Source organism: Sinohyriopsis cumingii, chromosome 13 (genome assembly GCF_028554795.1).
Source record: "Sinohyriopsis cumingii isolate HCF-2022 chromosome 13, ASM2855479v2, whole genome shotgun sequence".
NCBI classification, from domain to species: domain Eukaryota; kingdom Metazoa; phylum Mollusca; class Bivalvia; order Unionida; family Unionidae; genus Sinohyriopsis; species Sinohyriopsis cumingii.
In genome coordinates, this window is record NC_142973.1 from 15,945,978 (window position 1) to 15,961,183 (window position 15,206).

Below are 15,206 nucleotides of genomic sequence, written 5' to 3' on the forward strand. Positions count from 1 at the left end.
CCTCATTTGTCAAACTCATATAATAGGTCCTAGCTTGACCCCGCAAACTGGCAGCAAGAAAGAGAACTTTGTCCCGTTTGGTCCAGTTACATAGCTCTGCACAATTTTCAAAGTGGGATATGTACTCTTCCCAGCATTCTTTACCGTTAAATGGCTCAGGCTTTAAAGTCGGGCCATAGTTTGGGAATAATCGTATGGGAATAGTACCAGCATTATTGGCTTCACGTCTTGGGTGATTGGAGTGATTTCGGTTCTGTCCTGTATACATTGTCTCCTCTTCATCACTGTGAATTTGACTTGAACCATGCTTGTCATATTGACATTGATCATCATCGATTACATCACCATGGCCTTCGTCGTCTCCATTCAGGGAAAACTGGATTTCAGGATCTGGGGAATCAGACATGGTATGTGTGTCAGTCAGCAGGAATATCTGCTTTCCACTTGTTTGTTTATTGTTGTTTTGTTTTTTTTTTTCTTCACTATTTTGACCACCACACCTGACAAAAATATGAGGGTGGGGGAGGGTGGTAGGGTTCGTACCCTGGGATGGATTTCAATTTGACTTTTGAAATCCCACTTCTGACACCAAATTGTAAGGCCCTTTTTAGTCCTTAAGGGTGCTACATATTTTTGTACATAGGAACTGATAGTGTTATGTAAGAAAAGATCAAAAAAACTTGGGGTTGGGGCGATGGAAGAGGGGTTATATCATCAACATAAAATCGAGAACAATTTGACAATGTTTAATGAATTGTGAAAATAAATAAATAATAAATAAGAGCAATAGTTATTGTGTACAACCAGATTATGTAATTCTAATATAACAAACTGGAAGGGGGGGGGGCTGTCAGGCGTGGTGGGAGACAACTGTTACAATCAATTTTTGTTGGAATAAGTATATTATTCTTGTTTATTCGATATTGTAAAACGTGCTATTTATAAAGATCCAAAATGTACTAACTTGACACTTTGCTGTTTCTTTTTGTCACTTCGTATTTTGGCGCCGACTGTACTCGTCAGTTGTCTGACCAACAATGACAGCACTCCCCTATTTATAACCTTCCCCCAGACACCACATGACACAATCCAACCAATCGATGCATGCACGGCAACCCATGCAACCAATCAGTGTCTTGCATGGTGTGCCGTGCATTGCATTGTAAACAATACAGTTTTGTATGGTATACCATGTCAACATTACAAGTACATAATTACATAACAAGAAGTATTTCAATACTGTATGACTTCTCTATGAAATGAATAAGAACATTTTATGAGATCAAGTTTATATGAAATTAAACTTTATGATGATAACTTAAATCTCGAATAATTTAATCAATTCATGTAGACGCGGGTTCTGCACTTGACGCAGACGACCGGTACTGTCATATCAAAACACGAAATGCATACATCAGTACAACTGTATTGCAATGAGGTTATCACTAAAACATGCAAATTACCTTCTTACAGTACCCTACTATCATTAGAGAGAATAACTGCCAATGCGAAAGTATAAAATCTCTAAATACGAAACACTCATGCTAATCCAAAATGGCGAACATCGTGATACAAGGATATACATGGACTTTTCTAGTCATGATTTTGCAGGTATTTTACATAGATTACAAATAGTAATAGCATAAGAGTATACTATTTGTAGCAGATAAGCTAAACAGTACACTCTGAAAACTTTATGACAGATTTTCAAAGACGTTTTACCGAAAGAACCTCTACCTCGAAAATAGGTTACACATGTTAAGATCGGTTGCCAGGATTGGCTGCTCGTTTGACAGTCGATAGACATTAGAGATAAATAAAATTGCTATGCTTTGTAAGTGAACATTCTAATTCATATTCACCATATTTATAGAAACAAACTTAATAGAAGCAAGACCGAAAATATTATCCAAGTCATTGCGACTCTAGCCATGGTCATTACAGTACCATGGTACGTACCACCGGAATAACATAACGCGGTAAAACCGGTAATACCGCGCACCTCTAATATTTGTTATGACTATCAGAAGAGGGGCCCCGAGTGGCCGAATGGTCTAAAGCACTCTCCGTTACGGATCACTGCCATCTCACCTCTGTCTGCGTGGGTTCGAGTCTCGGATTCGGCTAATGTGGGTATGCGAGAAAGCTTGCCAGTAGCTTTTCGTGGGTCGGTGGTTCTTTCCGGGTTTTCCCGGGTTCTTCCTCCACCATTAATACTGGCCGCCATGTATAGCCTATCGTGTGCTGAAAAATGGCGTTAAACCCTACAACAACAACAACAACAGCAACTATCAGAAGAAGTCAACAATGTTGCTATCAGGAGATAAGGTGTATTTGTTTACAAGTGTTGATGGTATTAAAGTATGGACTGACTTGATTGTGCAACACAATATCTTTTAGGAGAATAAAAATGTGTTGATTTATTTATTTCAATCATCAAAACTATAGCGAGCAATGCCTTCGAAAAGATGTTGATATACATACTGCATCCAGTGTTGATGACATCGAAATAAGTATCATCAACCCTGATCACGAAAATGGTGTAGTTTTAGAAAGATACACATGGATACGTATTTGATGTGAATAAATACACTAATTTTTATTATGCTATATTTACAGTACAGGTTGAAGATCTAGTGAACTTTACAAAGTCAGTCTATAACGATTCAACGAAAGCAAATATAAAATGTTTTCAGAACAAAGTTAGTCTAAAAACAAACACTTAATATATGATGTGTATAAGAATGATCCATAAGATTTACCTAATTATATCTAAATCCGAAATTAGTTCTGCGTTTGAATGGATTAAACAAATGTAAAACATTTTTAAAATTAAAGCACCTATTGTACACGGCTCTCCTCTTATCTTGTTTATCAGCCTAAAGATAAGTTAGCAAGCATAAAATAGTCTCGATGTGTTTTATTTCGTTTTAAATGATATATCAGAACTGCTTCTCTCGAACTAAAACGACTGAAAAAGATCTCAATTTAAGATACGATAACTATAATCCTGAATGTCCGGTTTCTTTTACAAATAATAACAAATTGTCCAAACAAACTAAACGTGAAAAACTAACATAAAATACGTTGAATTGAAGAAATAGATAACTGAACAATTTACTTGCACATTACACAAAACAAGGAAGACAAAAAATGTTAGTCACGCAGATGACCAGTGGGCAGTCAGACATTGTTCACGTGCACCCATACGAACAATACAAAAAAAAAAATAACGATTGATATAAATATGCTGTCACTGTGTTATATATCTTCTTAAAGCGATCTTGAATTAAGAAAGTGAAAAGAGAAAGGGAGATGACACGTACGATGTTTTAGAGAACTATTTAAGGAGACAAAGCCAAAACAAGTAAAATATCGAGTTCAGCAGGAAAGAAAATCCAGGCAATAATGCTGCACTCCACTCTTTTTTACACACTTTCTAACTTTGTAAGTCAACAAATCATCTTGTTCTCCTGCCGAAAAATACCTCTCCCACACAGCATTTGATGACGTCATCGCTGTAAACATAGAAGCCAACATCACGCTATGTCGGATGTAAAGTAGGTGATCCTTATATGATCCGCTATTCTCATTTTGCGTTTGATATGATGCAGTACTCGGTGTTTGCATTTACGAGCATTTTGACGTACTTTACTTTTTGCAAGTCCGTGTCTTACGCTGACCAGTTAATATCGAAATCTGTAACCGTTGGATTTATTTTCAGCCCAAGTTCGCCCTTCAAAGTGTTCCAGTGCCACAGCTGATCACCAATATCCACCAGTCTTATTTTTATCTAATGCACGCGTTTTCTTCTCAGATCCGCTTAGAAAAAAAAAAAAGAAAAAAAAAGAACATTTTTGTATCTCCTCATTCCCAATCGAATCAATTTCTGCGCCACGTGCGAATATTTTTATTATTAGATCAGTCATTAACGAAAGTTGTCGAATGTATCACGTCATTACCTTTGCAGCACTCTCGCAAAAGAACGGAATTACGATCGATTTCGGGGACAGACTGCATTAAGAGGTGGCACCTCATAATTCCAAACTGAATATTTGAAATCGTTTGAACCTAACATTTTGATTATTTTAAAGAACGGTTAATGTCAGATATCTTTTTAAACAAATCAATTCCTTACTCCCAAAATTTAGTTCGATTGGAAAAAACATTGGGGCTTTAAGTTTGACACATAATAATGTTGGGTTATTTTCGCATGAACAAATTCAAATTAAGAGAAACCTTACTGGTATAGAGCCTCTGATATGCTGAGGGTTTTTTGTCTTAAAATTGCGCGCGCGCGTTTGTGTGTTTTATTTTTTAATGCGTGCGTGACAGAGCCTTTCTTTATTTGAATATATATTTTTATGTATCTCTACACTGTTTAACTGCTGTTCTTTGTGTTTTAAGAAATGAGATGTAAACAAAATAGTTCAAGAAAGTAAACCTAATCTCGTTTGTAATCCAGTATAGCGTATACATGTGTATTCTTAACACGATGCACGTACAACATTCCGCGTTCTTGATTAATACTGTTTGCACCCCATCATTCATCAGTCTGTGTCAAGAATGGAAGGTTAAAAGAACGTTTCTTACCTCAGGGCACTAATTAGATTATTCAACAAAATAAAAGCACGTATGGTATGTTTCGAATAGAAACATTATTGGTATATTTATATATTTTCTTTTTGTTGCTGCTTTTAAAAAAATCACAAATCATTATTCACATTTTAATTGGTGGAAAAATATAAGTGTTATAGTAGTGCGTGTCTATCTATCTATCTATCTATCTATCTGTCTGTCTGTCTGTCTGTGCCTGTCTGTCTGTCTGTCTGTCTGTCTGTATGTATGTATGTATGTATGTATGTAGACCGCTCCGGTGGCCTAGTGGTTAGAGTGTCCGCCTCGAATGCGGAAGGTCGCGGGTTCGACCCCCGACCGAGTCATACCAAAGACTTACAAAAATGATACTAACAGCTGCCTCGCTTGGCGCCCAGCATTAAGAGGTTAGTGTTTGGACTTGTCGGCCTGGTGTCAGGATAATGTGACTGGGTGGGACATCATGCTACATATCTGCGGCATGATGCCCCAGTGCTAGACATCACTATAAACTGTCACAAGGCAGACATCGTAGCGATATGACTGAAAAATTGTTAAAGGTACGTTAAAAAAAATCTAAATCACACACGCACACACATGTATGTATGTATATTTTATTTGCATTGTTTGTTAGTTATTTTATTATATATTATTTTTTATTTCATTCCATGCTATTGTAATGTATCATTATATGTTGGACTTTACCTCGTCCAAAATTGAGCTAAATTCTGCTTAACCGGAATTTAGTTTTTTAAAATTGTATTCTGTGCAAACGACTAAAACATAGCTAAATTATTCTTATGTGCACTGGATTAAAATCAGTATTATTATTAATGGAAGTAAATATATTTATTTTGGTCTCGGTCTTGGTTTTGTAATTTCCTTAATGTATTTTACATAATCCAGGTTATGGTTTTTATTTTGTAAACATTAGGATCATTCTAGAAGGTTATTTTCCATTAGGTATTTTTTATATTGAAAATGCTAAAAGTGACCTGAGGTAAAGTAGAGAACAATATTATCTTGTACCGGAGACGATTTTTCAGTTGTGCTTTAAGCTCTAGCCCTTTTAAGTTATATTATATGTTGTGTTCAGTATTTAATATTTGGGCTGGAATTTTTATTTCTTCAAATTACTGAATTCAGGTGATTATTTTCTTTGAAAATACAAAAGTGCTCAGATAAAATTCCTGGACAGAGACATTCACTGGAATTTATAGTGCATTCAAATCTGGAATTATATTATTATGATTCAACAAAAGTCTGTTGACACATCAATACTCTATAAGCTACCATAGACACATCATCGCCTTCAGTTTTTGGATTTATTCTGGACTTCTACTGAAATTTATTCAATCGGTCGATCTAAAATCACAAAAGTCGAATCGGGTAGACCTTTACGTGCGGTAAGATCTAGCTAATTTCATGAGACACAAAATTTTCAGGACATGGAAGATTATTTCATTATAAGCAAGCAAGTGAACCATTACCTCCAAATAAATATAAAGAGTCATTTAAATACCGAGTTCAAGAAGAAAAACAGGTTTGTAGTTTTCATTGACATGTGCAAGAGAGAGAGAGAGAGAGAGAGAGAGAGAGAGAGAGAGAGAGAGAGAGAAAAGATTGCGCATAAATTAATGGCGTTTAAGGCTTTCGGCAGTTTTCAGGGAAGTAGAAGAATAATTATGGACCAAAATACAAATTTAGATTTATGCCAACACGAAACAAAATGTCTTTATCCCACAGACATATCGTGAGCAGCAATCCATTATCTTCCTAAGGTATATTTTTAAAAAATTAAATTAATAAATTATTTGTACAAAATTGCATATTAAAAAACGTTAGGCCGATTGTAGCACTAGGATGTGAGGAGGTGTGGTAAACACTTTACAGTACCCAATCACAGATGAATGAAATCAGTTCATTGATAGATAGCCACAATATCCGGGAACTTCAACTGGATTAATCCATATGAAATTACGGGTTGACCATTTCGGGCCTGTTACCAAACATATCACTAAACACAACAAAATATTGTTTCACGAAAACGTCCGTAAGGTTTGATCCATGCAAATTAAAAACATAACATCAGTGTGAATCCATTTAACTTATTGTCCCCTAGGTTTTAGTGCAAGCCACCAAAGGCGAAATATTTATTTGAATGAACTCGTCCGTCTTGAATTTAAACAGTCAGACCATATGTACGCTGCATTTTATTTTCGGTGGGTTTTCAAGTATTGCACTGCCAACGACAAATTAAGAAAAAATATATAACGTAGGCAAAATCATTTGTTCTTTTATTCATCTAAATCCATTGTTTTCTAAAAGGACTGCTTTGTCATTGCTAACCTCGGAAACTGAATATTCGTAACTTTTGCACAAATTGTTTTCGAACAAGTAATCGAGACGAGATAAAACAGAAATTCACTTAGGACATTTGAAAAAAAGTAATGTGAGTTTTACTTCGTACAACAAATTTTACAGTCTTTTGAAAGTGATTTGAATTCATTTAAATATACTCTTAAAATTTGTTTCAACGACAGAGATTTAAATATGGTTCGAACGAGTTCTGAAGCTGTCTAAATGAATTTAACTGGTATTAACGAGTTTTAAAACTTGTTTAAAGAAGCTATGTATGTATGTATGTACGTACGTACGTACGTACGCACGCATGCATATGTATGTACGTACGTATGCACGTATGTAGGTAGGTAGGTTTAGGTTTAATGGCACATAAGGACAATCCTGGCTAAAGAGTGTTGAAGAATAATAAGGAAACAAAAATGGTAAAGACAAAACAAATAAAAAAAAACAAAGAAAGGCAAAATAGTGCGCGCGCGCGCGCGTGTGTGTGTGTAAAAATCCTTAAAATAAAACATGCCATAATTTTCCTTTATACATCGCAATTTACTGAAAAGTGAAAGACCGCCTCACTTCGAATTTCTGCTAAGGACACATACTGCAGCAAGAGGTTACCCCCATTACAGTCGCCTCGTATATAAATAACTGTTCCTGTAATTAATATAGTTTCTTTCCACGAAGATTAGTATTTATGAAAAGGTGACTTTTTCGCAAAAAAGGTCTTTTTCATTGAAAGTCATTTTTTTCGTTCACAAGCTGTCCTTAAAACGATCATTACTAAAAAGAATGTTGTCAAAATCTTTCTGAAAAAAAGTGATAATTTATTTCAGGTATGTCCTGTCTGAACATGCAAAGAACGAAGCGATTTTTTTTCAGGAAGAAACTTGTTCAGATGAGTCCTTATTTATCACTGAAAAAAATCACCAATCTTGATAAAGATTTATAAATTTTCTTGCGAAAAAAATAAAGTTTGACATTTATTATTATGATTTTCATCCAGTAGAAATGATACTTTTTCTATTCGTTATGAAGGTAACTTATTAACAAAGCATTTATTCAGGAGCAAAGGAGCCATTACTTTTATTGTTATAATTCGCACTATCTTGTTTCAACGTGAGAATTAATAATTCTTTATGAAAAGTTACTTTTCTCGAGGAAAGTAATGTTCACATGAAACTTGTACAATGTACAGGAATACAGAGCCTTTTTCGCTAAAAAATTAATTAAAAACAAAATCAGTATTCATAATGATTGTATCATTAGCCGTTCATGTTATTAATGCACCAACGTTTTTCAGGGAATCATCCCTACCTGATAAGGTGAGGGTCAATAAACGATTGGTTACCTAACCAATAATTTGATAATATGAAACAGAGCCGCCTTGTTTTAATAAACTGCAGTATATCCTCCATCTCTACAAACTTCGCCCAATCGAAGTACTACTGCTCGGCCATATCCGTCGGACGGGAACAGTATTACCACGACGTCGTGCGACAGAGAAGCATTTATTAAAGATAACGATCTTATAATTGCTGATATGGTAACAAATGTTGCTACTCCTTATAGGGAAACCATTCGCACTTCCGGCAAGCATTTAATATTAATATGATGTACACGAATGCGTCGAGCACAAGCTGTGTCTTTTTCGGATTTACGGAAAGGGACGAGCGATGTTCCGATAGAACTCAGCCGACACCATGCATAGCTAGTGTATATTAACTGATGTATATTTATTTACTTTATTCACGAAGTACACGTAAACGGGAGGGCAGGCTACCGAGATGGGTGACCTGGATTATGCTTCTGGAGACAAACTTGGTACTACTATGGTCTGGTCACATAACCTTGGTTTCGACAAAGGTAGGGTTAGATTGCAGAATCTTCATAAAAAGTATTTTTTTCCTCACGAACATCTAATAATTATTAAAAATGATATTCTTTCACAATGCAAACTGCCCTTACATCTCCAAGCATATTTTTATCTCTCACGAAGACAAGACTTGTTTTACTTTAAAATAGTGCATCCCCTTCATGGATGTGATTCCTTTCACGAAAAAAGCCAATCCTCATGAAGTCTGGTTACACAATACTTACGTAAAAAAGTGATACCTTTCACAGCACTAGCTGACATAGCTGCGTAAAGTTCTTCACGATAAAGGTACACCTTTTCGATAAAAAGGCACTTTAAAAATGTCGCCTTTATGTGCAATACGATAATATTAATGACATGAACGGCCATGAATGCCTCTTGCCGGATGTGGGTAGACGCAACAGACATATTCTTATGTTACCTAGTAGCGAGGGGATAAATAATATTGGAGACAATAAAATATGCCGTATGAAAATACCGGGTCACAAATGTATAACAGTTTCTGAGTTCTATAAATAAAACTTGGGACCTTTCTATACTGACGGGAGGTGAGAAATCTTACTGGTAACTATATTAAACAGTTTGGTGTATTGGTGAGTGTTAGTTCAGGGCTCGGCAACCTACAACACGCGTGCCACAAGGTGGCACGTCAAGAAGTTTTGTGTGGCACGCGATGGGCAGCCAAAAATCTCGACCATACTCTTACTGGTGGCACGAGCTCATTAATCTTGTAAATAATCCGGAAAAAATGGCACGCTATGTAAAATAGGTTGTTGACCTTTCTGTTAGTTCATGCATGAAACCATGGCCGATAAACAGGCCTGTTCCTAGGACAAGGCGAACGAGGGAACCGCCTTGGGCCCCACGCTTTCAGGCAATGCAGTCCGCAATTGTTTTGCTAGGGGGCCCCGCGCTCATCGCTTGCTTTCTTGGGGCCCGCACATTCTACGGCCGGGCCTGCTGATAATTTCTGAGTTTCACTGAGAAATAATCTTGAGTGAAAAAAAAAAAAAAAAATTCCACTGGCCATCAATAGACACGGTTAACATTATAAACAAGATTTCTGAAGTTATTTTCACACGATCTGTAAGTATCGGTACCCAATGTTCTAATGAGTAACCCCGCATATTCCGGCCTGTGATCGGGAACGACGTCAATGATATAGCATTCTTTCCCGCCCGTTTGTTGTATCGTAAACACAGGAGTATACTAGTATCAGTGTTGGCGACTGGTAGCAGGCCCCGTTTTCAACAACTTTTAGTTAACCATTTACAACTTTCATCAGTTAATATTTATTATGGGCGATAATGTTGAAAAAGATGACTTGATAAACGAAGCTCAGGTCGATTTATTGGTGAGTATTTCTGATTTGTTCTTGTCTCAGTGAATACATACATGATACAGCATGGTTGGTGAACACAGTATACACACATTGTTACCACGAGGCTTGCCATGCTTTATGTCTGCCAACTCGTGTCCTGGTAACGAACGTGTAAGTAGGACGAATGGCACAGATTTCGAGTTTATCTTCGTACAATTTTAAGTCTGTTAAAAAACTATATTCCATTTTTTCTCCATTCAAAATGATAGAAAAAAGACATTTGTTTACAAACAGCCTTGCTGGCAATTGCATTGCATCAGCATGTACCGGTTGAGGTCACGTCTATGTGTTATTAGAATTCAGGTTAGTACAATCAATAAACAAGTCTGTTCACGAGATAGGTCACATCTGATTTTTATTTGATTCCTACCAATATGCTAAAACTAATTTACGAGGAAAAATTATATCAATTTTTGTTTCCCTGATAGTACAGCTGGTGCATTGTGTTTTCGGCACTCTAAGGTAAACGAGGAACTTGTAACTCTGCTGCTGCGCTAATCGTGTGCCACGCATATAGGAAATATTTTAGTGAAACAGAAGGCGGGTTTATTGTTCTGGATAGGTCAGAGGATGATGCCGAGACTGTATTTGCTGAGCTCTAAGGTTTTTACTATTTTTGAGTGGATGAAATGTCCGCTTGCAAATCCTAATGCTACTTTATTTTTTTGGGTACCAGTTGTATTAATGTTTTTGTTTTTTTTTTTAAACCACGAATTAGACATTTCTCTCATTAACTGTAATTTTTATAATTATTTTGAATTTAAAACAAAATACATGCAGAGTGGGGGTTTGGGTATTCTGACAGACAAGTTGATATATGTAGGCACAAGACAGTCAGGGGACGTAACTATTCCTGGCTTCCTGATTTCTCGAGCCATTTAGGTTCAGGAACAGTGGTCTACTTTCATGCTTATCTTAATATAAATGTGGACATTTTTGAGTGCAAAACATTTGAATCGGACAGAATAAACACCTGTTTATGATTACATACAGCCAGTGGATTACTAAATAAGCAGTGAAAATTTTTTAAATTTGTATTGCATCATATTGAGAGGCGGTAACAGTCATAAACACTATGTTTTGAGTTGACAACACTTTTGAAATTATCCTTGTATGCTTCATAATCGTATTTTTGAGCAACCTCTATTTCTGTATGAAGCCTCAATTCAGGAGTCGTATTTGGTCATTTCAGCCATATCACAAATTACCAGTGCATAGGCCAAGTTATCCCTCAAATATTTAGCACATTGTTGGTCACCGAGTTATTCACTTATTGTGTGAAACTCAATTTAGTAAGACAACTTCCATGATGTTATTTCACACACACACACACACACACATATATATATATATATATATATATATATATATATATATATATATATATATATATATATATATATAATGATTTTAATGAATAAATCATGAATGAAATGAAAAAGTGCCATGGCAGGATAATATAGTGTGGTGTGGGTCCTGTAATTTTTATATACATTTATTTTTCTCACACATGAAAAAAATCTTTATTAAAAGTACTAAAAAAATGTAAATAGTTTTTATCATTTTGGTTGTTGTTGTTGTGGGGTTTAACGCCATTTTTCAGCACACGATAGGCTATGCATGGAGGCCAGCATTAATGGTGGAGGAAGAACCTGGGGAAAACCCTGGGAAGAACCACTGACCATCGAGAAGCTACTGGCAAGCTTTCTCGTATACCCACATTGGCCGAATCCTGGACTCGAACCCACGCAGACAGAGGTGAGATGGCAGTGATCCGTAATGGAGAGCGCTTTAGACCACTCTGCCACTCTGGGCCCCTTATCATTTTTGGGAAGAGATTGCGCATGAATAGTACAAGATGATCATGGTGTGGCTCCTGAAATTTTATATGTATTTTTCTCGTACACCAAAAAAATAGTTTTTTCTTCTTAGAAGTAAGAAAATAAAGTGTACAAAGTTTATTCTATGATGGCGTAAGGCTTCGCCAATGTCGCAAACTGCGATATTCTTTTCCTTATTTGGGGCAAAATATACCATCTGGCGATTTTTTATTTTTTTATTGGGGACATTGTAGGTTGTTTAAACTTGTATATACAACTGTTGGTTTGGATTGGAGACTTTGAAAGTAAGCCGCAAACTTGATATAAAGTGCACTGAAATTTATGTTTTGTTACACAAACAATTTCTTTGTTCCTATTGACAAACCATCTTAACAGTGCATTGTTATTATCATAATCCATGTTGACATCGAGCATGAGTACTGTATGTTGTGAGATTTTTTGTTGTTGACATGGTAGTGGAGATCAACCGGGTGAGGCATTATCTCGTAATGTATCCTGTGTCATATTTTCTGCCGATCGCTAGTAATTATTATATTTACATTGACTGACATTTGTGTGTGGATGATAAGTAAAGTTCCTCTTCTTTCCGCTCAGAATTAAATCCTTCAGAACACCCACATTTTCTGTACTAATCCTTGTCATCAGACCAGAACACATGCGTCTCTATTGTCCACTGACCCTTTGTTAAATTCTGATGCAGGAGTGGAAGGCAGCATCACTCCGCTACCACAAATGTTAAAAAAACAACCCCAAAACCCATCTTACTTGTTGGTCTAGTCGATAGTCAGGGAGGAACTTTAACTACAGCAAACCAAATGACGGCCAATATCTTTTTTTAAAAAAATGTGCCCAGATAAAATAGTTTGCAGAAATTTCAAAGAAAACATTACCTTTGAAACACAGACTGTTATGAAAACATACCAAGCGAATGGAAAAAAATCATTCTCAATCATCCAGTACAATTATTTGATGTTGCCACCACGATAAGAAACGGGCATTTATTTGGTTCTCCAAAGCTGGCTTTTAGCAGTGACTTCAATAACGCATGCACCTTTCATCAAAGAAAGCCGACTACAATCTTCAGTAAAAGCAAAGAACTTTTCTTAAGAGAAGTCAGTACCAAACTTAAATAAAAGCAATGGAATCTGATGGAATTTTTCACTTTCCAATGTGACTGGAACACGTTTATTGTATAGTGAAAAAGAGATTATATATTACACACCATAAGTACAGAAAACCATTATGAAAAACATACATTTATTTTTGCTACTCACCTGGGTCTGCAGTTAAAATTCTTGTCATGATTCAGCTAAACCCATATGGATTAGTACGAGAATATAGACAGAAAACAAAATGATAAATTATTTATATATAATCACCTTAACTAGTGTATATCACGTTTCACTTTCTCTGAAAGGTCATAACGTTATTTCCACAAATTCTGAATACTGTGTATCACTAGCGAATTCTCTTTCAAACTTTTAAAAGCACTATTGATTTGTCCTTTTCCTGATGCAACGTGTTCTTCAATTTTAACAAAATCCCTCTCCTCTAACATGTTTTAATCTTATAATATCGATAAAGCCTGTTTCACTTAATTTTATTGTTCCATGTTTTTCATTATAGACGGGTCTGCTACTTAAGTGTGTATCAGACTATAATAATTAATTTTGTAGCACATGGTTTCAAATTCAAGAAACCCATCTATTTTCTTGGACAGTTACTATAAATAGAAATAATAACTATTTGACATACATGGCCAAATGGTCACACATGTTGAAAATACAAAATCAGTTGACGGAGTTCTACAATGGATCAGTGTCACATGACATGAACCTCTAACTGTACTCGTTATTCTGTATCACTTGCTCCTGACATCACCAGATATAATCTTTGATCAGAACCTGGAAATATTTCTTGTTGTGACTAAATGGGTACCCAATAGTGAATTTTATTACCTGGATAATTATGAATTTAACAGTTGAAATGCTAAGCTAACAAAATTGAAAAGCAAAAACTTTGCTTTGAAAAGCAGCAAACATTTTGTTGTCAAGATTACTTTAGTCTGAATTTATTTTCTGCCTGATAATTGCCAGTAATCTTTGCTTGTGGAGACTACTACAAGACTGTTTCACACTAAAAGTTGGTATTGTCATATTAATAGAACTAATAACTGCAGATAAAACCCCTACCCCAAATGTCAACTGTCACCCAGAACTGAAAAACTAGATTCAATTCTTATTGTGGTACGTATGATACTGCAACAGAGTAGAAAAGTAATTTTATTTGTTGATAACTAGCAGCTTGTCATACAAATACCAAACACACATAAATTGGAGACAAGCTGTTACATTACTGTTAAATGAACTAAGGTATTTCAATCCAGTTATAATATAATTGATTTAATCACATTTACTTGATGTATTACTTTTCTCAGTCACATCAGTGAGAGTTATGGAGGTTAAGATCTTATTTTTGGTAGCACCACGGTGTCTGTGTTGGAATTAAAACCATCAAAATGACGTCACTGCACATTGAAGTATTGAGTAAAATATCAATCATCTTATGTCAAACTTGCAATGTGAATTTTGTTTTACAATTGAAATTTAAATATTACAGTGGACTTTTTGAAAAGTACAAACAAAAAAGGTATGCGTGATTCTGTTTCTTGACCAGCCCTATTGTTACCCCTTAGGCCCCTAGATTCTTTTTATTTGGGGGAAGAAAAAAAATTTGGGAGGAAGGAAAATGAATAAAAGGATGTGACTACAGTTAAAATTAAAATCAGGACGTGAATGATGCTGATTTCTAGTTTATGCTTCATTTAAATCCGTTGAGATTTAAGAAAAAGTTTGTTGTTGTTGTTGTGGGGTTTAATGCCATTTTTCAACACATGATAGGCTATGCATGGCGGCCAGTATTAATGGTGGAGGAAAAACCACCGACCCAAGCTACTGGCAAGCTTTCTCACATACCCACATTGGCCGAATCCTAGACTCGAACAGAAAAAGTTTGTACAGAACTACATGTACCTACAATAATTTTCTTTCCAATGAATGTTGAGTCAAAATACCTGACACCTGTTCATTGCTTGAGATTATATCCATCATTTCAGCCAAGAACCACCAATTTCTAAAATGATATGGTTTTTCATTAT

At 35.7% G+C, this 15,206-nt stretch overlaps 1 protein-coding gene across 3 annotated transcripts in view; it reads left to right on the forward strand.

Moving 5' to 3' along the window:
* LOC149784984 (sodium- and chloride-dependent glycine transporter 1-like) overlaps positions 1 to 15,206 on the forward strand; it is a 192,005-nt gene that overhangs the window by 85,069 nt on the left and 91,730 nt on the right. Inside the window, exon 1 of one of the 3 annotated variants that reach the window (XM_089978661.1) lies at positions 10,013 to 10,181. The exons of the other annotated variants lie outside the window; for them this stretch is intronic. Within the exon in view, the coding sequence (XP_089834787.1) occupies positions 10,125 to 10,181 (57 nt within the window). The 5' untranslated portion in view covers positions 10,013 to 10,124. Of the gene's footprint in view, positions 1 to 10,012; positions 10,182 to 15,206 lie in introns of those variants that run through there. 3 annotated transcript variants of the gene reach the window in all.